This window comes from Balaenoptera musculus, chromosome 1 (assembly GCF_009873245.2).
Source record: "Balaenoptera musculus isolate JJ_BM4_2016_0621 chromosome 1, mBalMus1.pri.v3, whole genome shotgun sequence".
In the NCBI taxonomy this organism is placed as follows: domain Eukaryota; kingdom Metazoa; phylum Chordata; class Mammalia; order Artiodactyla; family Balaenopteridae; genus Balaenoptera; species Balaenoptera musculus.
This window is the reverse complement of record NC_045785.1, coordinates 166336813-166363935: the sequence shown is the minus strand read 5'-3', so window position 1 is coordinate 166363935 and position 27123 is coordinate 166336813. Positions and strand designations below refer to the sequence as shown.

The window sequence follows — 27123 nt, the reverse complement described above, 5'->3', positions numbered from 1 at the left end:
CAACCAAAATAAAGCCCAATTCAAACAGCATTTAAAACCCAAAGTTCTGCTCGTCACCTGACTTTCCTTCTCTTATCTCCTAATTTTTCAGTTCAGCATGACTACAGGAGTCATTTGCAAGCTTTAGGCAAAAGAAGGGATTATATTAAATCATGTCGTGACTGCTTAAACCCTCTGATGGCTTCTGAATACACTTCAAATAACCACGGGCTATGAGACCTCCTGTGACCTGGGCCCTGACCTCAGACCTCGGCAGGCAAGCTCGTCCCCGCCTCAGGGCCTCTGTACTCCGTGTTCTTTCTGCCTCTAGCAATGTTCCCCCGGTTTTCTGAGAGGCTGGGCTGCTGCTTGTCCTTGGGGGCTCAGCTCTCCTGTCACCTCTGACCACCCTGTTACACTTCTGTCTATTCACATGCTCTTGTGAATTTTCTTCACAGCATTTACCACGCAGTACAGAACTGAGCGTGCTTCTCTGCTCCTACAAGTAGACTGTGGATTCTGAGCAAGGCACCCTGTCTGTTTTGTTTATGGCTCGGTCCCTCTGCGTAAAACAGGCCCGGCATACGGCAGGAGTTACACTAAACACTGACCAGAAACAGGAATCTGATTAGTCTTTTATTTTAATTCTGTTCAAGTTTTGTGCCTAGAAGTTCTAACAAAAGAAGGAAAAGCAAAAAGCTTTATTGGCGACTTTACTGATTCTTTACTCCAGCTATCAATTTTAAAACTTGAGCCCAAATGACATTCACCAGGTGATTATTACCTCTTCTCCTAAGTGGTCAGCTCCATAGCTGTAGAGTTCCCCCACATAATGCCTCCTAACAACATCTTCACTAACTTGAAGGTGATGGGCCAGATCCAGGGCCAGCACTGGCCAATCTTGGTCTTTCCCAAAAAGAGTGGTCAGTGCCTCTTCTGAGGAGTCTTTGTCCTTCGTGACTGCATGTCGGGCCTGGACAGCTGCACTGACGACTTTCAATAAGAACTTGAAGATGGGGAAAGAAGGATAGCAACATCTTGTTAGTATGTTTCATTTAAAAATATGCAAATCCAAGTAATCGTGTACTTTCCTGTCAATCACTGTGGCTTTTCCATTAAAATAGTTATCAAAAAAAGACACATAATTTAAAGGGAAATTAACTCTCAAGAATACCTTAGAGGTGGTCATCCCAATAACTGTATAATTACCTGCTGTCGTACAGAAATAAAATTTGCATCCATTTCCCCACTAGGTAATAACTGAATTGAAGTTAGGTCTTTGAAAAATGCGTTCTTCCCCTAAAGAGAAAGAAGAGACCGAGAAAACTGATGAGTATGAACTGTTACTAAGAAGTGAAAAAAAGATTTAAAAACGAAGTCATTTAATCAAAAATAACTCTGATTTTTTTGTCTTTGAACAATAACACTTAATTCTATTCATTTAATTTTTATAACTATTATCTAGCGTGCGGTAGGCAGCCTTTAGGGTGGGCCGCAGTGGTCCCCTCCTCCTGGTACCCGTGCCTGTGTAATCCCATTCCCCTGAGGGGGTGCTGGTGACTCACTGCTAGTGGACAGAATTAGGCAGAGATGAGGCACATCACTTGCGAGATCAGGTAACAAAGAGGGCTCTGCCCTCTGCCCTAGGAGCTCATAGTCACTCTCACTTGCTCGGAGGGCTGCTGTGCCGTGAGCTGCCCTATGGAGTCACGCGTGTGGCAAGGAACTGAATCCCGCTGGTAGCCGTGTAAGCCTGGAAGTGGGTCCCCAATCCCCACCCTGGTGGAGCCCTGAGGTGAGACTGCAGCCTTGGCTGACACCCCAGCTGCAGACTCGCAAGAGACCTGGGGCCAGAGCTACCTAACGACTCAAAAACATGCTACTCATTTGCTGTTTTCAGCCACTAAGTTTGGGGATCATTTGTTGTGCAATAATCGATAACTAATACATAGTATATACTCTGCATCCTCTTAAAAACACTTGTTGAACTGTTTAAAAACATTTGTTTCAGAGAACAGATCTGTTTCCAAAGAGCCAAAAAGGAATATCAGAAAATAGGATTTCAGAAGTCCCCAGGAAGGAAATGTAATACAGAGCAAAGAGCTGGAAGACCCAGGCTCTAGTCCCAGGCCCAACCCTTCCAAACAGGTCACCTTGGACAAATGACCCCACCATCCTGGGCTGCTGTTTTTTCAGGTCATGCCAGATATCACCTAAGGTACTTTCTAGACCTTATCTGTGATTGCAGGTCAGCTGGTGTGACCGCCAAGTAGGGTGAAGCCACTCATCCTTTAGTGGTGAGAGATACCAGACTTCCAAGGGCAACCCACCGCATTTGGACATCACCGTTTGAAAGTTTTCCCACACACTCACCCACAGTCTGTTACTCTACAGTTTCTACCCGGAGGTCTTAAGATACAAGGGTCTATTCTACACCAGAGCCTTTGGATTGGGAGTATGTGTGCACATTTATTATTTACTACGTTCCAGACATGAAGCACTTCATGCTGAGTATGTCATTTAACCCTCATGACAACCGTGAGGCAGGCACTAGAATCATCAGTCTCAGGCTAGGAGAACTGAAGTAACTCTAGCCAGTAAACGGCAGAGGTGGGATTCCTTGGGCTCCACGTTTCCCCGTGGCAGGAAATATGAACAACATGCCAGGTCTCCTGCTCTCTCTCACTGGTGCCCAAATGGACGGTGCCTTCGGGAGAAGGAACTGAGCTCTCGGCAGCGCCCTGCTGCCCCTTCTTCCGGGGCGCAGCCTTCCTGGGGGAGCGCCTGTCCTGTGCTCCCGGCGCCAGGAGCCCGACGGGAAGCCTGCAGGTGTCCGTCCGCGGGAGCCTTGGCTGCGCAAGAGTGGGACCATCGTTTACTGACACAAGCTGGGGTGGAGAAGCCAGTTGAGGCTGTGTTTTACGTACTGGCACGAAACTAACACAATTGAATCTGTGTTTGGGGAAGAAGCTCTGGCAGCGTGCGACCGGGTAAGGGGAAACTGGAGGCTGCTGTCCCGCCCTAGGGGAGACGATGGGGCCTGGGCTCAGGCTACAGTGATGGAGGGGGACGGACACAAAGGATTTAAGGAAGAACGGATAAGAATGAACTTACAGTGACTGTGGGACTTGAAGAGGGGAACTGAGCTAGCTGTCTCCAAGGCTGCCAGTTTATGCCAGGGCACAGACAGCGACATCACTCATCAACTGACCAAGCCAGCAAACTCGGGGGGAACAGCAGGTGTAGGAAAGGGTAGGTGAGGGTAGAGAGAGATTTTAGGAAGGAGGTATCTGCAGTCCACAGCACATGCCAAGATAGGCGTTCAGTAGAAATACATGCCCCAAACTCTGGGGACAGGTCAGGCCTGGAGACACACAAGAGGGAGAAAAGGAGTGTATCCAAGAAGAATGTGCAGAATAAGAAGGGCAGATGGCTGAGAGGGCAGAACCCTGGGACACCAATATTTAAGGTAACTCAGAACAGGGAGCCTGACGAGGAAGAGGGGACAGAGACCCCCCAGGACGAAGAATCCCATACACGACACACACAAAGGGCTGAACGACTTCTCTTCGATCAGCCAGTCCTGCTAGACCCTCAGCTCCGAGAGGCTCTGAAGTTCTCCGAGGATCACCTTGCTGTCAAAGAGGGAGAGTGGCTTGACGGCCTTCAGGGAGAACCTCATGACGGCGTACAGGAGGGCACACAGGGCGGAGTGGTGCTCCACCAGCGGGTAGTGGATGTGCCTCTGTTCCAGCGCCAGCTCCACAATGGAGACCGGCCCTTCCACGGCCAGCCAGGCGTCCTCCGCGTCCACGGCAGGCACTTGCATCTCATCCCGGCTGACGTCTGCCTGGGAGTTTTGACAAGGGAGAAGTAACAGTTTGCAAACATCTTAAGGAGCTTACCACCAGCAGCAAAGTGCAAACCCGTATTTCTCCCCACCCCTCAAGTTATAATAAAAAAAAAAAAAACCCATAAAATCTAATTATAATAAGAAACGTCACTATTTTTTAGGCTTAAGTCAAAACTTAGAAGTGAATCAGTGAAAAATAATCTCTTTTTATAGTTCTTAAGTCCAATAACTTTCAAAATATTTGACACTTTAGAGACAGTTCAGAATGAAAATACAGCTCTTTTACCTCCATTAAAGTCTGAAGAAGATCCCAGCAACAGCCAAGGAAAGATGTCATTGCTGTGTCGCTCATCCCCACATCCTGTTTTTAAGAAGGGACATAATTAGCTCCAGCAGCAAAACTGCTAGTTTTTAATCAGAAAAATAAACAGAACACAACGCACCTATTCGACTGACTTTCTACACTGAATAGACAGCTAAGAATTTAAAGTCAAGGCACTAGCACATTTTAATTCCTATCTTTAGATTCAACTAATTTTAAAATTAGGCTTTAAAAAAGACAGTTCTACCCTCAACTTTTAAAAAATGAGTGTCTTTCTGTATTGGAAAGACGCAGTGTCATCAGTTAACCACAGACTGCTCACATCTGGCTCGCTGAGGCATTTGCTAGCCAAACCATCACGGTGTGCGTAAGATTCCTCTCATGTGTGAATCTTAAAAGTTCCAAGAAAACAGCTTGGTCTGGTTCCAGAGCATCTTTTTTTTTTTTAATTTATTTTTATTTTTGGCTGTGTTGGGTCTTCGTTTCTGTGCGAGGGCTTTCTCTAGTTGCGGCAAGCGGGGGCCTCTCACTATCGCGGCCTCTCTTGTTGCAGAGCACAGGCTCCAGACGCGCAGGCTCAGTAGTTGTGGCTCACGGGCCCAGTTGCTCCGCGGCATGTGGGATCTTCCCAGATCAGGGCTCGAACCCGTGTCCCCTGCATTGGCAGGCAGATTCTCAACCACTGCGCCACCAGGGAAGCCCCCAGAGCATCTTTTAGGGACTGAACTGAACCCTCTGAACAAAACTAGGATCCCCAAGACAGTGAACTAAACACCAGACTGATGCTGTGGGCAACGGATCCTTCCTGAAGGGGCCTGTCCAAGGGGCCACTGTGCTCACATGCAGTCTTTTTAAAACCAAGAGCCAACAAATCCCTTACATCCCTGAGTAAGTCATCCTTAAGGAATACGGCACGTGTGTGTGTGTGTACACACATATGAACGGTAGTCATACAGCCACTCTCAAGAGCATACACACGAATTCTTCAACAGTGGAGATTTTTCAGGACTAATGGCTGGATTCCTGTGTCCAAGTATTTATTAAGATATTTGTAATAAGAACATTTCAAAGTTTTGAGCAAACGCTAGCACTGTGAATCACTGACCTCAAATACAAGCCCCAGTATCCATGGACTGGAACACTATTTAAGACTATTTGCACAACAGCTATTAGATAAAGTTAGATCAAACTCACTACTCGTATGAATCCACATCCACTATAAACCTCTAATGTGAAGGGCGGCAAACTCACTACTCGTATGAATCCACTTCCACTGTAAACCTCTAATCTGAAGGGCGGCAAACTCACTACTCGTATGAATCCACTTCCACTATAAACCTCTAATCTGAAGGGCGGCAAACTCACTACTCGTATGAATCCACTTCCACTATAAACCTCTAATCTGAAGGGCGGCAAACTCACTACTCGTATGAATCCACTTCCACTATAAACCTCTAATCTGAAGGGCGGCAAACTCACTACTCGTATGAATCCACTTCCACTATAAACCTCTAATCTGAAGGACAGCAAAACCACGCAGCATGTCAGCCTCCTGTCCACAGTCCAAAGTTGAAGACATCTTGGCAAACTTAGCTTCAACATACTATCTGATAATCTGGAAAGGTAAATTAAAATTGGCCATAGTTCATGACCAGTTTCCTTATTAATATACTATTCTCTTTCCATTTTTCTTATCTCCCGATACGTCATCAAAATGGTTAAAGGCAAAGTTCACCCCTACAGTTAATAAGGTACTATATAAAGTGCAAAATTAACAACTATACATCTAGTTAAGGGAGATTCACTTACCCTTCGGCATAACCTATCCTTTGGTGCTTTTCCAACCTGAGACAAGAGGACACAAGATGCTGTATTTAATTAATAATTTAAATCAAAAGGCATTACTATGGTACAGGAAGTAAAAAGTAACCAAATTTAAAAAATGTAAATGCAGCTATAAATAAAGGCAGTACTAATTTCATCAATTAAACATTGGTTCTACTCATTTATAACACAAAGCAACTAATTTTGTGGTGGAACTTAAAAATATATTATGAAAAATACACTGGGCTTACAAACAATCCTTTTCAAAAATACTTATTTTTGAACTATTAGATAAGAAAAACTCCAAAAATCTGGTTCCCACTTTGCATAATCAAATTACTGTACTACCTTAAAACCTAGAACCAAACTCAAGGCTACGAATAAGGAGCAGCTAAGAATTCTGCTAGTTGATGAACATACATGATACAAAACTTTAAATGGTCAGAAAGAAGGAAAAACGATCTAAAGCAGACAGAAGTTATATTCCTGGCTCAGAAAATCAGCTGGTGTCCGTATTCAGTAAGTAATTAGTAAGATTCAACTATATACTTTATATAGGGTAATAAGTGGGGGAGATAAAGGTTCTGCCCTTCAGGAACATTACTTGATAAGACAATTCACAGCAAACAGTGAAAATGAAAAGGACAAAAGACTCTTCGCCTCATTACCTCTCACTGCGATTACTGCAATGGCCTTCAACCCCAATTTCAACATACTTCACTCTGTTGCCAGAATCGTTTTTTAAAGATGCAAATCTGAACATATCATTCCTCTGTTTAAAACTGTCCCAATGTCTTCAAGACAAAATAACAGCTACCATTTACTGCGCCCTCACCAGCGGTGCCAGGCGCTATGCTAAGTAGTTTACACATGTTAGAAAACCCCAGATCCACAGCCCACATAGGAAGTTCTCCACGGTTGGCTTCCTGCTCCTTGCTATAGCCTGTACTTCAACCAATCAAAGCTACTTGCAGCTCTCTGAATCCAACATGCTGTCTCCCATCTCCAGGACTTTTTGCTGGAAACATTTTCTCCTCACCCACTTTTTACTGATTCATTTATACTCATCTTCCAAAATTCAGCCCAGAAGCCCTCCCTTGTCATTTACTTCCTCTTCTGAGTTCCAAGAGCACCCTGTTGTCTGTTTAGCATCTTTCTGATTGTGGGTTCTTTGAGGACAGGGGCTGTGACTTTTATCTCTGCAACCAAAGAACCTAGCACAGTCCTTGGCATATAAGAGATACTTATAATAAATATTTGTTGAGTGAATGATCCTAAACTCTCTGCTTCCTGGTTCAGGACTGCTTAAACCCCAACCCGAGTTTTGAGGGTCAGATGGGACAGTGGGTATAGAATGCTGAACATCTGTACACGGTAACACAAACATAGAGAAGGCTTTGTATTATTAGTCTCTCAAGACGGTGGTCAGAGGTGAAATAGAACAATATCATAAAGGCCAGAAGGAGTGCGTTTCAAGAAAGCAGCAGGTAAGTGGTCAAGAAAGATGAGCGCACAGGAAAGAACTTAGATTTAACTACAAAAAAAGGTTACCAATGATGTCAAAGCACTTTCTAGAAGAGCCATGGCCTACAGGGGGTCTGAGCTGCAGTGCTGTTTTTGGTTTAGGAATGTCTGTCATTGTACATTTCAAAGAACATGTTGTCATTATAGTGGTAGTTCTGACATCCACTTAACTGCCGCCAGAGTAACCTACATTCTCACCTGGCCTGTAAAGCACACTGACAAGGGCCCTGGCCATACTGCTTGAGGCCCAAAGGCTACCCTCCAGTACACCAGCAGCTTCTCCCACCGGTTGAGTTATAGGCTTACCTGTTAGGTTTGTTCCCAAATCTACTTATGCTGGTTGTACATACTGTAATTAAGTAACTGATGAAATATGAACGAGGAAAAAACGGAGTTCTTTATGTGAATACCATGTTGACACCTTTAGAAAGATTTATGGAGGAGAGTAGCTAACTCCTAGGTCTACTGGATTAGATACAGAGGAAACAACTACAAAACTAGGGGATAAATTATAAAAATCTAAAGATTTTGCACTCAGATTGCATCATAGCTTTAAAGAAACAGGATCTAGAAATCAACAGGCAATGCTTTATGGGTGAGGTTAATGTAGGAAAACCTAAGTAAAATTGCAATCGACCCTATTTAGAGAAAATATCTTGGCCCAAAGATCTTGGCCCAAAATATCTACATCCAAAGATTGGCGAGGAATTGTGCATTTATATGTTTTAATTTAAAATAAAGTGCAAATCCTTGCTTGAATCGACCACGGGTCCTAATCACTTGGGTTAAGAGGCTTTTACAGGACATTACTCTCTTTCAAGGATTTGGGCTCTTCAAGTCACCATCATCAAAATGCCAGCACAGCTGAGCACAAATAAAATGTAATGTCAAATAAAAAACAGTCTAACAAGGCCTAATATAAGTAATCTTTCTTATATCAGTCAATTATTAAGGGAGCCAAATAAACAAGAAGTCGGTACAGGAAATTTACAATTACCTTACCTTATCCATCAAGTACGTAGCAGCAGAAAACCTTTTAACTAAAAATGTGTTCCACATCATCAGTGCGATGCCTGAACAACAAGTAAAGTAAAGCAGTGACCAGAATGCTTCTATATTTTCTCTTTCATCATATATAACAAATTGCTGTCTTCCTTAAGCCTATAAAACTATCTGGGCTATTTATTTAGGTATTATTTCTTATATCTTACATAATAAAATTAATAAAAACCTTTATCTTTAATAAAAATCAGAACTGGGCCACGTGAGAGGATATACAAATGGCCAGTAAGCGTAAGAAAAGACTATGTCATTAGTCATGAGAGAAATAGAGATTAAAACTACACAGAGATAGCATTACACAACCAACAGAAAGGCTAAAATTTTTTTATATGACAACACCAAGTGTTGACGAGGATGTAGAAACAATGAGAATGCTCATACACTGCTGGTGGGATAATAAATTGGTAAACCACCTGGAAAACTACTTGGCAGTATCTACCTAAGCTAAGTATGTCTACCGTGTGACCCAGCAATTCCACTGCAGAAACAATCACAAAAATATGTAGGAGAGAGTCAAGGACAGCTTTATGCATAACAGCCAAACACTGGAAACAACCCCAATGGAGTTTTCTAATATGTGACCACTATAAAGCGATATACAAAAAAAAGTATTAAAAAGCAAAACAAAATACAAAAAAACTGTTTTTAAAAAACCCAACCAAACAAAAAATCTGGGCTTTACACATCCATATACAATAAACTGTGGCACTGATATTAAACTTCTGTAACAGGTGACAGGCAGTGTAAACATGACATTTCACATGCTGTATTATTACCCACACAGCTGCTTCTGTATCTAGGAGTGAGGTCCTGCAGAGGAAGCCAGGAAGCTTACTCAATGCACAAATTGGGTAAAGTTTTTTTTTTTTAATTGAAGTATAGTTGATTTACAATGTTGTGTTAGTTTCAGGTGTACAGCAAAGTGATTGAGACGTATATATTCCTTTTCAGATTCTTTTTCCTTATAGGTTATTACAAAATATTGAGTACAGTTCCCTGTGCTATATAGTAGGTCCTTGTTGGTTCTCTCTTTTATATGTAGTAGTGTGTGTATGTTAATCCCAAACTCCTAATTTATCCCTTCCCTGACAAACTGGGTAAAGTTCTAACTTGAAGAAATACTAGCCTGAAGTCAGTAGGTAACTTAATTTTTTCAGTAAGGACAGAATATTCTAGAGACAATATTTTCCAAATGAGTCACTTTAAATCGTTTTTTTTCCCCTTTGGAAGAAAGTAAGAGCTAAGATACGAATATATAAAATAAATTTTAAGTTCTTATCATGTAAAATGAGACATTTTAGAATTTCTGCAGTTTGCCCTCATACCACCTGCAACAAGGTGTTACAGGAGAGGAAATAAGCAGCTTCTCTAGAATGTATCACAGAGACATAAAGGTGATACCTCCCCTTACCTGGACCCAAACCTAGTCTCACCACTAAGTGTTTTATTAACTGCCTATCTTAGTATCTGACTAGCCTAGTACTGAGTTCCTTGATTAATTCTTATAGGGAAACTCATCTATCTATTAAATGGAACCAGCAATCTGGTGACAATTTTTCTACAATAATTTGTAACATTTTTTTCAAGGAGACATCAGCAGTCCCCGTGGTACAGCAGCCAATGGAGAATACTCATGTTTATCAAAAGAAGCACAAGGTGGAAGGGATAAATTAGGAATTTGGGATGAGCAGATACAAACTATACTACATATAAAATAGATAAACAACATGGTCCTACTGTATAGCACAGGGAACTATATTCAATATCCTATAATAAACCATAAGGGAAAAAAATATGAAAAAGAACATATGTGTGTATAACTGAATCACTCTGCTGTACACCAGAAACTAATACAACATTGTAAATCAACTATACTTCAATAAAAACATTTTTTTAAATTGATGCAGATACTGACACAGACGATTCATTTTGTAAACAAATGAAATAAACTTAGGTTACTGATAAATACAAAAAAAAAAAAAGAAGAGGAAGAAGAAGCACAAAGTAGTTTGTAGGGTACAGTATTATTAGGCTTTGGCTATCTAACTTTTTCATCAGGAATTACAGTCCTGAGCAGCCCATTCTTCTTTCCTTATCTACCTGTGAACTACAGAGGGAATCAATAATTCATGCATAATATTCTCCTTACTTATACCTAGGAATAGTCATCAGTGTGGGAAACTGATTGGTGGGGAGAGAAGGTGATAATTAGTGCCAGCCCCCTCCCCCTTTGGGGACAGCATTGTTTCAAGCAGTTAAAACAGCCAGTACTTTGCATATAGTAATACACAGTAATGTGTTAGGTGGTAGGACTGTCAAAGAAAATTTTAACAGGATGTGAATTTAAGAGACTTGGCTCTTTGGAATGAAACAGTTACGTTTTTAACACCTGTTTACTTACCATTCTGAACATGTGCATTAAGAATGTGCTCCAAGTGTTCTATTGACCTAACAAAAAAAAGTGCTTCCTTACATAGAGGGAGCAAAAAGAGAGAAAAAAGATATTATTTAATAGGTGTTTCAAATACAAACGGAGACTTCTTACATAACCACATAAAGTTACCCAAGAATGTTATACTAAGAACACAGAATTATTAGGGAAGAAGTAATTTTGCATAAGATAATGGTCGCTCTTAAATTTACATCATCTATAGAATGACTGATTCCTAGGACATCTGGATTCAAAATTTACTGTGGTTTGTACATCATAGCAGTATTCTCTCCAATAAATACTTGAATTTCACACAGATATGAAAACAATAGGTTTACTTTCTTTACAAATATCATTCATTCATTCATTCATTCTTCAACAAATGTTTATTGAGCAACTACTATGCACCCGTCTGCTGGAGGCACCAGAGATACCGTCATGAACAGAACAGACCCAAATCCTTGCCCTCCCTGAGGTTATGCTCTAGTGAGGGCGCTAGATAATAAATATGATAAGGAAATTACATAGGATGTTAGTAATAAGTGCCAAAGAGAAAACATTAAAGCAGTGAAGGGAAATAGGAAATAGCAGAGGGGATGTTGGAAATTCAACTATTTTTAATCAAGGTAGTTTACATATGAAAATGCAAATATGGTATGTAAAACTGATGAGATTATCTGAATGTTTGCTAAATAAATTTGTGGCCTGTACAATATTAAACACATCACCTTTGCTAGTGTGTGTCAGAAGTTCCCCAAAAGTAATTTCGACTGTTTTGAGCCTAATAAAGCTGTGTGTGTAAAATGGTGGAATTGGGATAGGGGCTGTTGAATGGGATAAGGAGATAAATATTTAACAGGAAAAGAACAAGAAAAATGACCACTAAACAAACATTTTAAACTGACCACTTATTTTAAATGTAAACAATTATAATAATCGATAACGATATGCTAATCAAAACATCAGGCACTATGCGTGCATTTTCTTTGTAAGTTGCTACAACCCTTTGAGATACTACTCTTATGGTCCTCATCTACTTAAGGAGAAAACTGAGCACAAAGGGCTCAGAACTGTTCCCAAAGGTCACGCAGCCAGTAGTGATGGGGCTCAACTCTGCTCCATCTGGGTCTAGTACGCAAACTGCCTCTCGTTTAGAAATGAATGCTGTAAAACGGAGGTTTTTTGGTTAAATATCACTTTGTTAGACCTGAACCTGGAATTAATTCATTCAGATTTTAGAAATTACTATGTCTCTGTTCTGGTCCTAACGTTCTTTTCTCATGTGGGAAAAGTATCCTGTTTAGTAGGAGCCTAAATACGTTCACCATTCAGGCTGCAGGGCAGTCAACTGAAGACGGCGATGGGAGGCATATGAAGAGGCCCCCTACCCTAAAAATCATCTTTTGGTCAAAGTTTAATCGATCAAAGACGATTACTTTGTTTGAAGCACTTACTTTTAAAATGTCTTCCTTTAATATGAAAGTGATTACATGTTCAAGACAACATTTTTCTTAGAGGAAGGAAAACTATTGTTATCGTTAATGTATTAGTGTGAATTAGTTCATCAATGAGATTTTTCTTCAAAAGTACAACCTGATATAAGGACAATAAAGGAAAGAATTTTGATTTGAGAAGGTTAATTTACCAGAGTACTGACTAAGGAAGCCTATGTGAACGACTGTACAGCAAAGAGAAATACATGTCATATGTTTTCACATCTTATTTTATCCTGGTGTCAACCCTGAAGGATTGGCACCATCATTAAAAAAGGGTGCGAGGAGAAAAACCAGGTTCAGAGATTCAGTGACTGGGCCAAACCCAGACACCTGTCTGGAGTCGTCAAGTCCAGGCCTCCAGCCTCCAGGCCTCGGGCCTCTCCCCGCGCCGCTTCCAGACTGAGAATGCCTGGGAGCGAGGGCGGCTGCTGGAAGGGGCAGAGAGTGATGCCCCAGCAGAGAGTCAGGTTGGCATCAGAATCTTCGCTCTGGCTTTTATCATGATGACTACAATACGAAGAACTGTCTATAGGTAGATGCTATCTCACACAGAAATTCCAAAGGAAATAAAAAAATACACTCATCACAATTTAACCAGGAGTAGGGCAAAACACACTGGCGTTAGAGAAACTTAGGCTTGAAACGTGGCCCGACTCAGGCAAGGAACCTGACTTCTCCGAGCCAGTGTTCTCTTCTCTAGAGTGGGGATAATGATGACACCCACACTTCATAGGACTACGGTGAGGATTCTGAGAGAGAATGTATGAAAAAGGCCTGGCACAGCTCCTGGTGTGGAGACATTGCAAAGGGGAAAAAGCCAGTGTGTATAAGTGACGGAAGGAAACAGTCCCCCGTACGTACAGCAGGAGCACAAAACAGAACCAACACTGAAGCGGTGACGAGAGCCGTACCTCCGGGTCTTTATTCCACTGAACAACGTACTCCCAGCAGCAATGCGCGTGCAGCACGTCCAGCTCGAGGCTACAAGGAAACTGCTTGTAGGCCAAGTGCAGCAGGTCTGAAAGTCAAACGAGAGCGCCGTATTACTGCTGCCTGAATCTAGGCCAGATTTCATGTTTCCCCCCCGTTTACGTCTTACCTGGGATGGCTCCCAAGTCCTTCTCCACCTCTGACACCTCAGATGAACCTCTGTTAATACCTTCTTTGGGTTCATCTGAGTTTTCTGCATCTCTTTCTTTATTAGCCAGTTTTAATACTTCGGGGCTGACATCCTGTTTAAATATCCACTTGGCTACACTGTCTGCAATGCCACCTAAAGTTTGGAGACATGAAAGGAAATGAAAATTGGCAGCATTTGCCAAAAGGAGCCCGTACAGCACAGGATCTGAATGTCTCCATGAAGATCTAAGTGCCACGTTGTTTTAAGCCTGAAAGTGACCCCAAAGCTATGAGATTTGTAGGTGTCGCCACCTACCACTCACTGTATGAGGGCAAGTGGGATACTGGATCTCTAAGGGCATCTTTATACTCTTGTAAAAGATTAGCTGAATATTAATGCAGATGCACATATAAGTCTGTAAACCACCGAAGGTATAAACCACATACCTTCAACGTCCACAAATTCAAAATGCACTTTATCGGACATAGATGGAGACATGAATTTATGTTTAAAATGCTTTCATTTAAATACAAGTGAAAACAGACTGATTAGCATGATACTTGTGTCTAGGTTTCTTAGGGCAAAACACTACTGTTAACAGTCAACTAACTTGCCTATATGGAATATTGGGGGCAAAATTTAGCCACAGTTAATTAACAACATGATGCGATACCATATTTCCGTCATCAATATAGTTCAGAAAGTTATAAATTATAAAAAACATTCAAGATGAAGAGTCCCATAACCTAAAACAAATAGAATCTTCTGTAATAAACCAAAACGTTTCCTCTCAGTCTTTCTTCCTATTTTGATTCAAATATAAACCTTTTGACAAAAAGAATGTAAAATCATAATTATCCGTGGAAATATCAATAAATGAGAGCCGTATGCCAGGTGATCTGATTTCTTATGTTTCGCTTCTAAATCATTTGAAAATTCCCGTTCCAGGATCAAGGCCCTGATGCTATTGCTCGGGTTGATATTAAAATGGTGTTCCTGCATTTTCACCAGGTGGCAGCATGGAGTGTAGTGAGTTTACAATGAAAAATGTTCACAAGCCTTGTAAAGAATGAAAAAACGAGTTAACTAAGTAAAAACTATAAATACCAGTATTTCTAAACCCAGACATAGAGTCACTCCAGTATCAAATGCCTGACAGAGCGGCTGGTAAGGAGAGGGAGTACGCCACGATAAATTCAAAATTTAAGATGCTCATGATCCTGCAAGATACAAGCAAAGGAACCCAGTGACTCCGGGACAGTAGAAAGTGATGCATCGGAAAAGCGGCATAAAGTTCTGTGGAAGTTAGGAGGAAGAAGAGAGAATCCGCAGTTAGCGGATCACGAGAGGTTCCTTGGAGGGAGGCAGCATTCGAGGCGGGCCTTGGAAGGTGAGTAAGATTTAGGACCCATGAGCGGGGAGCACCTCGGCCTCTCAGACCCAGAGATGGGGAATCACAGATGTTTCACTTGAAGTAAAATCTAGCAACAAGCAAGCAAGAGGTGGAAATGAGCTGCATTCCAAGCTGAAGGTGCGTGGGGAGCAGGCTTAAGAGTTTACACTTTGTCCAGCAACTTCTGAACTTCTCAGTCCCAATCTTAGGCCCTGAAACCAGTAAAAATTTTTGACAAGCCCAAAGAACTTTAGCTTACGGGTTATATCTATTGATAATCACGGTATCAGAAATTAAAACTGAGAAAATGTTTAAAAAATTGTATTAATTCATTTTAAAATAAAAATAATAAACCCGTTACATGCTAGTATTTTATGAAAATAATTGTATTTGCCAAAGCAAAACAAGATATTTAGTGCGAAGAGTGGCATTACACTTTTGTAAATCTCTTTGATGTCTAGGTTGGATCTGGACTGCCCAATCAGCTTCGACATTCCATCCACTGTGATCTGATGTTTTGGCTGAGGTGTATGAGGAAGATCTGGCCTCACACAGATATGATGAAGTTGGAAAAAGAAGAGGACCGTCGTGACCACTCTTTGAGAACCGCGGCCTGTGTTCTAAGGCGAGGGGAAGTAGCTGGTGGTTTCTGAGCAAGGGATTGACAGGATCAGACTTGGAGGAGATTAACTGAGAAGAAGTATGTGGTGGGTTATTTATTTTTAAAATCTGAGTGTAGTTCTCTTTCCTTATTCTTTCAGTCATTTCTATAAAAAGCAAACCCCAAAAAAGCCCATTCCATAAAAAAAAAATGTATATGGATGCAGATGCTCAAATAAGCTTCAGGTTACCTTTTCCTCCTTCTAACAGCTTTTTAACAGAAAGCTTCGGGAGCGGCTCAACCTGCAGCGACGATGCTTTGGAGGCTGGGCCATTCACTTTGCTGTGGAGCAGAGTCTGAAGTAGGAGACAGTCCTCCAGCTGTTTCAGCAGAAGTTTCCAGTACTCAGTGTCAAGGGAAAGGGCCTCCCAGGAATCAGTGAGGGCCTCCGAATCAGTACCCGAAACTGTTTGGGAAAACTAACAGAAAATGCACAGGTGATACTCTGGCCAAGATTGTGGATCTACGTTAACCTGAATGAGCTTTTAACTTGAAAGCTGATGCGTAGTCAGGACACATCACAAAGCAACATCCAGATGCTGTTTCACAACTATTACTACTCGGCTGGATGGAACATGAGGGTCAGGAGTAGACTGGAGATTCGGGGGCAACGATGATGGAGTCGGGGCATTTATGAAGAGAACAGCAGTGAGGCCCCTGATTCAGCTAACATGCACTGCAAAGGTTTCAGGGCCATCCCTGCAAGAGCCACAGCTTTTTCTGTCAGTACCAGGATACTGACAGTTCCTCAGAATGTACTCGCCAACCTAAAAAATGTGTCTTAAATTTCTCTCTCTCCGTTATTATAAACATCTTAAGCCAGTCATATTAAATTTAGCCCCTAAACTACTGAGACTGACAATGTTGAGTGAACTTCTACAGACCTATTTAAAGTGTCTCATCTAATTTAATGCAACATCCCCCTAGAAAAAAATTATTTGATTTACCATGAGATATAAGGGATGTTAAGTCTTTTTCTTTTCTTAAATACATTTCAGTTTTCAAGAGATGGGGAAAAGCCACAAAGCAGAAGGTCAACAGGAAACTTCCATTTGAGTCATTCAACACTCTATGCCAAAACCACCTTTGTTTATAAAAGGGGGGTATAAATACAATTTAGGACTTCAGAGCCGAAAGAAATCTGAGACATGATGCCGTCTAACCCTGATCCTTTTGGATGAGAAAACTGGACCAGGACCCGCCTTTTAAAGGCACTCACCACAGATCACCAGCTGACGGCGGAGACCAGCTCCCTGCCCTCCGAATCCAGTGCTTTTCCCCTTACGCCATGTGGGAGACTAAGTTCAAGTACGCGTGTCATCGGAATAGACAAATTAAGGACAGCACCCTTCACCCCCCAGAGAGACAGATAAGATCCTGCTGGACACACATTTCAAATCCTCGATGTTCCACAACACTGAAGACGATGCAGCCCAGAAGGGGAAAGCGGCCCGGGAGCCGGCTGGAGAGGTGCCCCCCACCTACAGAGCCGCCCTCTGCCCACTCACTTTCTTCTCGGTCAAGTTGTTGGACAGCTGGGCGGCGACAGCGTGCCCGACGTGCGCGGAAAGCAGAGCAGCCCCGTTGTTCTCAGACTGAATACAGGCCGTGCGCATCTGCTGCCACCAAGGGGACACCGACTGCGCATCCCAGGCCTCCTCGCCAACCACTGCAGGCAAAAGCGGAGAGTTAAAGAGAAGAAACTCTTAGCTGGGAGATCTTTTTTTTATATTGGTCCAAACTTCGACATTAAACATAATGTTAAAACTAAACTCCCCACTGATGCATCTATACATTTCTCAATGAATTGGAAAATAAATCTACAATTTATTTTATTCAGAACCCTTACAGTCCATTTATTTATGCTGTTAGGCATCTTGCTTCTGAATCAACTGTAAAGCTCCGTTTGGAATATTTTCGCCATTGCTGAAAACTACTCTTGAATGTTTAATATAACAGACTACTGTTCTCATCATGCCAAATAATAAGAGAAATATTACCTCCACAAAAGACCATTTGACTCACCTCACTGAGATGAGAAAACGCACTGTTCACATCATTTTTGATGATGATGCAAAATATAATTTTCATAAAGCGCGCTTTGAGTGCATTAAGAGCTTTCTATGACTACACAGAAGAGTCTCGCTAGTGAAACGTTTTGGACCCTCTGGCCTCCTTCTGTTAAGAGAAAGTATCCTCCCTCCCGTTTCCGCAGAATTCCAACACTGAACGTTGTCTCCGGGAGCGGGGCCCACGCGCCCGAAGAGCTGGACCTCGGCATCCACGGCGCTCACCTTTCATCTTGCTCAGGAGGTACAGTGTTGTATGGAGACAGCAGACAGACCGCGGGTTGTCCAAAATATCCTTTTCCTTAGCAAGCCAAACACTCAGGAGCAGAGACTGAAATCAGATTTTAAATCTTTTTCAGTCTAAGAAAATATTTACCATAAACAAAATCTTGTACTTTTCTAGAGAGCACACATGTACACATGAACGATCCAGCCTCTCTGGTTGAGAGGGAAGTGCTTGCTTGTTACATGATGTAGCGTGAGGGGTGGAACAGGCAGCTTGTCTAACTTAAGAGATTATCATTTGTTGGGGATCTAAATCCCATTTCCACCACTTCTTTAGGCCTCTTGGGACAGAGGCCATACTGGTTTTATTTTTGCATTTCCCTAATGGCTAATGGTGTTGAACATCTTTCAGGTTCATTGATTATTTGCCATTTGTATGTATATGTTTTGGTAATGTGTCTGTTCAAATCCTTTGCTCATTTTTAAACTGTACTCTTGTCTTATTACTGAGTTGTACGAATTCTTTGTACAATGTGGACACAATTCATTTATCAGATCTGTTTTGAAAAAGAGTCTTGCCATTTCAGTTTCTTAACAGTCTTTTAAAAAACAGAAGTTCTGAATTTTCATGAAGCACAGTTTATCAATATTTTTCTTTTACAGTTCATGCTTTTTGTACCCTAAGAAACCTTTGCCTAAACCAAGCTTTCTCTGGTGTTTTCTTCTATAAGCTTTGTTAGTTTTACCTCATACTTATGTTCCATTTTGACTTAAATTTTATATATGGCTTGAGGTAAAGGTGTGAGGTTTGTTTTTTCCAGGTGTTTCTCTAACCGCGATTTAATGTAGACAACAAATTTAAATGAAATTGATTAAACACAACGGAAAATAAGTAGTATTCTGTGTTCATCTATTTAAGCATCACAATTTTGAGTGATAGGTAATACTTGTCTCCTTTCTTTTTAACTTTTTATTTTGAAATAGTTATAGATTCACTGGTGGCACAAAGGAATGCACACGGAGGTCTAGGTAATACTTGTCTCCTTTCTTTTTAACTTTCTATTTTGAAATAGTTATAGATTCACTGGTGGCACAAAGGAATACACACGGAGGTCCCGTGCGCCCTTCCCACAGTCTCCCCTAATGTTAACATCCTACACAAAGCCAAGAAACTGCCATTTGTAAAATCCATAAAGCTGATGCACGTTTCACCAGTAATACAGGCACTCGTTTTGCATCATGCAATTTTATCACGTGTAGCACTGCATACATAACCATCACCACGATCAAGACACTCAACTCCACCATCGGCACAAGACTCCCTCCTATTAACTCTTTATAGCCACACCTGTCTCCTCCCCTACACTCATCCCTAACCCTTGGCAACCACTAAGCTGTCCTCTCTCTATACAACTGTGTTATTTTATAAAGGTTATGAAAATAAAATCATGTAGTATGTATCTCTTTAAGAAACAATACGTTAACACAGTCAACAAGTTCATAGAGGTGGAATGCCCAAATCCTGGCCAAAATTTAGGATGTGTATGGGGCTGTGACAGAGTGTGTGTATGTGTACATGTGGGAGGTGGTAAAGGGCAGGACGGTGATGGTGGGGTAACTCCCTTGCCCTTTTCAGAAAGGGTGAAAATTTAGTGTTGTAGTTTTTCCATTGGAGGATTCTTTTATTTGTATTTGTTATAGCACAGAGATTAAATCCTAATCTACGGTCAAAGTCTGGGAATGTCTGATAATTCTATAATGCTTTAAGGGAATTTTCCTTTGTTCTCCAGATAAGATCTCTTTAGTTCCAATATGAACATTTTTACTGACGATCACAATCCATTGTAAATGCACGCATACATGACAGATTCTAAATTTATTCTAGGCCAGCCACGGAATATGCTCGTTATAATTCACAGAGAATGAGCAAAGTAAGGTAATATTATTCAATTAAATACGGTGATTAGAAATTTCCTTGATCATTTTTAGAAAGTTTTCATGTATGTTCTATGATATGCTTTAGACAATGGTAAAAAAAAAAAAAAAGAGACTGACACGTCTGGGTGACAGTAGCAAGGAAGAAGAGCATCCAGAAACAAGAAACCTTACCAACAACAGCTGTGGGCTAAGTCCAGCTGACTCCAGAGTGTGACACATATCCTCCGTGGAGCTCTCTCCACATAAACACTTCCAAAAAAAGAAACTGCCTGGTAAAACAGAAACAAGACACGTCAGACAATGACCACTTACCATCTGGACTCACAAGCTTCCTGAATTGCAACCTAGATCCCCAGAGGAGCAAAACAACACGAGAGGAGAGAAATCAGTGGTTTAAACTGGCTTAAGTGATTAAAGCAGAAGGCAAATCATTACATGTCTGACACTGTCTCCTAAGCGTACTTACTAATTCAGTACAACTTTTATGACATAGTGCCTACCTGTCCAGAGGATCTTCTGTTGACTGTAAAACACACATTAAATTCTTTGGTTAATTAATTTCAAAACAAACTCAATCTTGGAGATGCTATAAGCTCCCCCCAGGCTTTCATCTAGAACAGGGAGGATTCAAAGAGCAATTTCTCCTTCTACCCACCTAAAGCCACACAGTCCTCTTCACTTATCTTCTTTATGCTGATCACATCTTTCTCATATTCTAAATATTCCAGAAATGTTTTGACAGGCAACACACCATCCTTATCATCAGAAAATCGGACAGCAGTCCTGCCGTTCTCTTGTTTATACTTCTCTAATAACGCCTGGAGCTTAAGGAGTTCTTTTTCATCAAGCCTTAGTAACACAGCCAAGTCCTTAAATATAGGGGGGGAAAAAAAAAGTTCTGAATAGACCATGTCTCTTTCTATGACTCTTCCGTAAGTGTCAACACTATCATCTGAAATGAAATGCAAGACTATAAGCACAAGATGATGACTTTTGAATTAGTGTGATAGCTATGATGTGCTCTGCTTAAAACTTTACTCTCAATTCATGAGTAGGAGGTTATTTAAATAAACTAATCTTGAAATACTACATATTACTGAAAGTACCACTTTTAGAAAGTTTCTTGAGATTATACTCTTCTAAAATGTCAAAATTTTAATAAACATGTATTATTGCTTAGTCAGAAAAAAAATTTAAGCTTTTCCCCCCAAACCATCGTGAAGTTCGGGGTTTTTGAGCATGAGCCACCTGTTCTCCTTGTTTGGCCCTGCAATGAACCTTTCTCTGCTGAAAAAAAAATATTAAAAGGGTGTCAACAGCCAACTCTTGTGATTCCAAGGAAACTAAAGAACTATTTGAAATTTAATGCTTGTTTATTATGCGGCATAAACATTATAAAATAAAAGCAGTGGAAAACAGTCTTCACTGTATCTACATATAAATCCTCTATGTGGCTCTTGGGGCTGCAGAGATACAACCTGCCAGCCTTTCAAACTGTTTTTACATATCTTAGGTGCAGAAACATCTCCTGATCTACTATTATTCTTCTAAATTAGGGACAAGTGCACACATACACATACACACACACACACACGCACACACATGCTTAAAAGACCATAAATTCGCCAGAGCAAGCAAAACTTTCTTCCCCTCATGCTACATGATTAAAGCTGCATTCTTAATCAAGAGCAGTTTTGTTATTTATTTACTTATGGATGTTGTTTTAACAACAAGTAGTAAACTGCAAAATGCTAAGGAACACACACAAGTGGGTCAATGCTATACCAAACTTACATGAACTATGTCCTACAGACAGCAAAAATGAATTAGTTTAGATTTGAATTTTAGTTTTGTATGTACAAAATTAGCCATTCAGCCTAGAAGTTGACTGCATGTTTTTTTAAGGATCCAAATAAGTCTACAGCAAAATATGGTTTTAATTCTTTAAAAGCATTTTAAAGATAAAAAAAATAATAAAAAAGAACAATCTGTCAACTGATTTTTAAAAGTTTATAATTCTTTTGCACACTATATTCGGGCTATCAAGTGGAAATGAATTCTACAAGGGATTATTAATGCCATATATTTAAGTTTCCTTTGCAGGGTTCAAGAGAGATAGTTTTGATTTTATGAAAAAAAATTTAGGCACTGAAGAATCTATGAAATGTCCAGGCAATCCTATAGACATAACTTAATCAACTTGAACTTTTCTGTTGCTTGAAATGATTTTTCTCTATTCGTGAAGTAGATAGCAAAACAAAAGCTCCTGAAAAATGGCTTTGTCATTTATAATGGCACTCACAGAATATTATTGGGAAGAGATTGTTAAAATGCTTTATAAAATCCATCTAGAACCCCAAAGATAAAAAAAGATGTTAGGACTTGTAGGTTATTTCCAATACAAAGGGAAAACCTTCTCTCATTTTTCTGTTTAAAAATTTTTATTCATGTATGTGTATTTACAATAAAAGGCATCCACTTTAAAACTCAATTAGGGCTTCCCTGGTGGCACAGTGGTTGAGAATCTGCCTGCCAATGCAGGGGACATGGGTTCGAGCCCTGGTCTGGGAAAATCCCACATGCCGCAGAGCAGCTGGGCCCGTGAGCCACAATTACTTAGCCTGCGCGTCTGGAGCCTGTGCTCCGCAACAAGAGAGGCCGCGATGGTGAGAGGCCCGCGCACCGCGATGAAGAGTGGCCCCCCGCTCACCGCAGCTAGAGAAAGCCCTCGCACAGAAACGAAGACCCAACACAGCCATAAATAAATAAAAAAAAACAAAAACAAAAACAAAAAACTCAATTAACTTTCAGATACACCAGATGAGTTTTTTAAAAGCATTACCAGTGACTTGAAAAATCACTAAAATCACCTTAATAATTTTCCTTTAGACAAATAAAAGACATGAGGCCCTGATGCCAGGCAACCTGCCCAAGGTCACATAGTAGTTGAGGGAAGAGAGGACAATATTTCTCTCTATTCTCTATCAGGAGAAATTCGGTTTCTCTAGATGGAAAGTAAGAAGTCTGTACACTCTCCTCAGAAATGAGCAACGCTGCACTGTAATACAGGTGTTATCAGATTTTTACGTTTCATAGAATAAAAATACAGAACATTTTCCACAATTACTTTAAACACTCTGATGTAAGATAAAATATTTTTTAAAATGTATTTCATTACATAGTAAACAACAGAGCAGTTTGAGCTTGCTAACAACAACACAGAAAAGCTGGTCTCTTCTGTTTGGCAGAATCTTTTTTTTTCTTTAAAAGAAATTCAAGTTTTGCTACTTCAGTAAATTGCATATATTTTAATTGGTAAACCCTGTCCAGAAGAAGTTGTATTGTAAGAAGTAACCTTAAAAAATAAGGAAAACCAAATGCTTCTAGGTATTAAAAATGGATTAACAATAAGATCAATATTCTAGCCTAAATAATATAAATTTAGCAGCAAGGCACGGAAAGCCAGCAGAAGGTCTCGTAAAGAAAATACTTTTTTTTTACACCTAAAAGAAAAAACTTAATATCCTACTCCTTTACTACCAATTGAAAAAATAAAAAAAAATCAAAGAGATTATTTTGTATAATGAATAATGGGATTACTCACATTATCAGAGAATGGCGTGTCTGAATGAAAATCAATGGAATTTAATTGACTGACAGACTCATAAAGATGGAGTAATTTCAATTTATTGGCGCAAAACTGTAGCAATCCTTCATCAACACACTCAAGCTCTATAAGGTAGAAGGAAAAAATAAAGAGATATATTTAACAGACTGATAAAAAAGGCCTTTCTTTCAATTAAATCTCTTAATATTACATAATTCCTTGATGTTCTATTTTATTAAATATTGGGATGCTTAAGCTAAAATGGATTAAGAAGGCAAAAATAATTTTCCCCATCATGGCAAAATGTCTAAATTTTTAAATGAAATAAGGTGCTCTAATAGCAGGGTACGTTAAAAAAAAAAAAAAAAGAAAGAAAGAAGAAATATTTTAGTCTAGTACTCAAATTTAAATAAATGATTTGGAAACAGGTTTGAAAATGTTCTCCCTCATCCCGTCAATCATATGTTGTCTATTATGCTCACACCCTGAGGAAAGACAAATAGAAAGTTGCTTGGCTCTTCTTATTATCATGGCCAAAGATATTATAATTCAACCAGAAAATGTGGATTGTGACAGATGTATCCTCAAGAAAGGCTGGCAAAAAGTAGAATTCCACTTAATATCCTCCATCAATCAGGTTTTTTTTCAAGGTTAGTGCTGGAAAAATACTCACTCTCTGTATAATACATATGATAATTTAAATATTTATTTCTAATACAAATGAATACTTATTCTCTAAAAAGGCACACACTGAAAACTCCCAAGAACTCTGATATGGGATATAGTAACATGGAAGACTGTCCAAGTTCTTACAGCCATAATAAAACTTAGCATACTAAATACTTGGCATTTTTAGGAGTCTCATTTATGGGTAGAACTTGAAACTAGTGATGTTACAGAACTCTGACAATGGTGTCTGGTTTATTCCCAGCCTAGTGCAAGATAATTTTTAATTTAATAAATTTTGATATTGTTTAAGGCCTTAGGGGATAGGGGGACTTTATCAGTGCACTATACTTTTTGAAAGAGGTATTTCTAACAAGCTGTATGCATTACAGGAGTTTACTATTTACCAAGAGTCAGCTTTACATATGTGTTGGAAAAAAAAATTCTCAAAATTAGGATGCTTAAAGTCCTGAAACAGCATATTACGACTTATCTATTAAGCTACTCTAAGTTGGCTTAAATATAATTAAATACACAGCTGGTTTCATATTTACACAACAAGCAAAAAGTCATGACTAGATGAAGTCACTGCATCACACACTACATTTTTAAATGATGTTAGGAATTCAGAATAAATTAAATTTTTCTAGCTCGGCTGGACAGAATATGGAGTTACAAACCCACAGTTAGAGATGTAATTCTTTTCCAGACAAATAAATTCTGAACAGTAAAAAACAACCAGAAAACTCAGAACTGGTCATGTAATCATAGTCTGTGATTTTGGAAGTCCTAGCTCCGTTCATGAGGGACATGGATGAAAAAATGTGGATTCCACACATTAACAAAACATACATCAAAGCCTAGAATTTTTTTTTTTAATCAGTATCATAGTCAAAACAACATTACTTAAAGTTAAGTAAGACATAATGGCAGCAAGAGATCCCGGCTGTCTCTTGCTCACCACCAGCCATCCCGTCCCCTCCTGCCAATGGCTTTCACAATGCTCTACAGCTATTACCACCATAATCACTTCCCATCGTTCTACACTGACATCTTTCCTCCCAGTAGATGGAGTCAAATTAAAAATATTTACAGTAAGAAACAGAGGCAACATATTCAGAGAAAGCTCAGAGGAAGATCAACAGCACACAGGGAATTAAAACAGCAACAGGGAATTAAAAAGTCCCCAATACTAAAGGTATGAAATAAGTTTCCTTCTTTCTTATATATTATTTCCACATTAAAGTAACATGATGGGGAATTCCCTGGCAGTCCAGTGGTTAGGACTCTGCGTTTTCACTGCTGAGGGCTCAGGTTCGATCCCTGGTCAGGGAACTAAGATCCCACAAGCCGTTCGGCCTGGCCGAAAATAAAAAAATTAATGAATTAATTAAAAAATACAGTAACATGATGACATCATAAGCAGTTAATACTTTCTATCGTCAGAGTTATAAAATTTGAGATGAGACCATAACCTCCAGTCTAGCACAAATCCTATTACCTTGATTTTTTAAAGTGTCCATTAAAGTCTGAGTGATGTTTCTAAGGCAGGAAAATGGTAAACGTATGCTTGCCAAAATGCTTTCCAATGCCTAGAAGAAAGATATGGAGCAGTTCTCATAATTAGAAGGCAATGATTTCGTTTTTTAAATTTTACATTTATGCCTATACTTTCACCACCCCAAGTTTCAAAGGGAAGCTCCATTTTTAAGATGTTTTATTATACTTACCTGAGAATTAAAGTTGCATCATAAGTACTATGTAATCAATTTCATGTCATGCCAAACATGGTACAATGACAGAAAGTCCAGACTGAGAATGAAACAACTTAGAAGGCAACTGATGTTCAACAGAATGGCCAAGACAAAACAGAAACAGAGATAAAGGTATTCACCAATAAGAGTCTGAATAAGTCTATACTCTATAGGTATAAACGAAAAGCAGACACTGTCATTGTCGTGTCAATAATAAAGGCAGACAATAACGTAATTTCTGCTATATTACTGCCCTTGAGCATGGCTGGCTGAATCCACAGGCCATGCTAGATATAGGTATATATATATACACTCCCCACCTACCCCCTTCCTACCCACTAGTAGATATTTAAGAGTGGTCATCATCAGTTCCAAAATCCCTCTTCATGCCTAAAGAAGCAACCATCAGAATCACAAATGGGTCAGACACAGCACCTGAAGTTCCTACTTATCTGTTCATATCAGCACATTAAATTGGATTTTGACTGATGAGATTCAAAAGTCTAAAAGGTAGGCTAAGAATGTGGCATGAGACAAATATCAGATTGTAACACAACAACTCTGTGTGTCTGTGACGCAGTTTCTGGGCGTAGAGGGCGGCTCAAGAGGTTGGTCCGGCCTATGATGAGGCAACTGGGTGGAGGATATAAAGAAAGTGACCAAAAGAGGCAAATACCCTGGAAAGTGTAATCTGCCTCTGTTCTGTCTACTATTATACAAGCTAGCGGCTGGCTCACTGTCCTATTATTCAGTCTTCCAAAGTCGAAACTGGTTTCTTTTCTCCCTTAACTGTTGTAAAACAATACACAACTTTCACTGTTAAGCTGTCTAGTATTTTTAATAAAATTCATAGCTTCATACAAAATTCAGTAGTAGAGTAAAACAAAAAAAATCAAGAAGACAGTTTGCACTATGCTGAAGTTTCCCAATTTTGTTGTTCCACGATGTAAGATAAGAAAGATGGTATCAAAATGAGAAGAACTGTGTGGGTTATGAGCCTCCTTTCCACGACCGATGCCCTAAACTGCCTCTCCACACGCCCACCTTCTCACAAGATCCCCTTAATAATGGAGGCTGCCCTGAGGAAGATGAGAGCCCATGAGTACTGTCAGTGGAATGGAAAACTCAGTTAAAAGTCAGAGACTTGCCTGTTCTACAATAAAACGATAAACAGCGTTTTAAAAAAACGACTGCCAAAG

At 40.0% G+C, this 27123-nt stretch overlaps 1 protein-coding gene across 2 annotated transcripts in view; it reads right to left on the bottom strand.

Annotated features, from left to right (window-relative positions):
• The window catches only part of RAB3GAP2 (RAB3 GTPase activating non-catalytic protein subunit 2), a 91161-nt gene that overhangs the window by 3502 nt on the left and 60536 nt on the right, over positions 1-27123 (bottom strand). The window contains exons 18-33 of one of the 2 annotated variants that reach the window (XM_036870642.1): positions 25672-25762; positions 23502-23629; positions 20553-20766; positions 20069-20166; positions 17960-18065; positions 17174-17334; positions 15856-16084; positions 13591-13764; positions 13403-13509; positions 10966-11032; positions 8505-8575; positions 5964-5999; positions 4119-4193; positions 3611-3829; positions 1189-1278; positions 839-985 (exon numbers count right to left, since the gene is read on the bottom strand). In XM_036870642.1, coding sequence (XP_036726537.1) covers positions 839-985; positions 1189-1278; positions 3611-3829; positions 4119-4193; positions 5964-5999; positions 8505-8575; positions 10966-11032; positions 13403-13509; positions 13591-13764; positions 15856-16084; positions 17174-17334; positions 17960-18065; positions 20069-20166; positions 20553-20766; positions 23502-23629; positions 25672-25762 — 2013 coding nt within the window. Of the gene's footprint in view, positions 1-763; positions 986-1188; positions 1279-3610; positions 3830-4118; positions 4194-5963; positions 6000-8504; positions 8576-10965; positions 11033-13402; positions 13510-13590; positions 13765-15855; positions 16085-17173; positions 17335-17959; positions 18066-20068; positions 20167-20552; positions 20767-23501; positions 23630-25671; positions 25763-27123 lie in introns of both variants that reach the window. The other variant, XM_036870632.1, reaches the window with a different exon arrangement.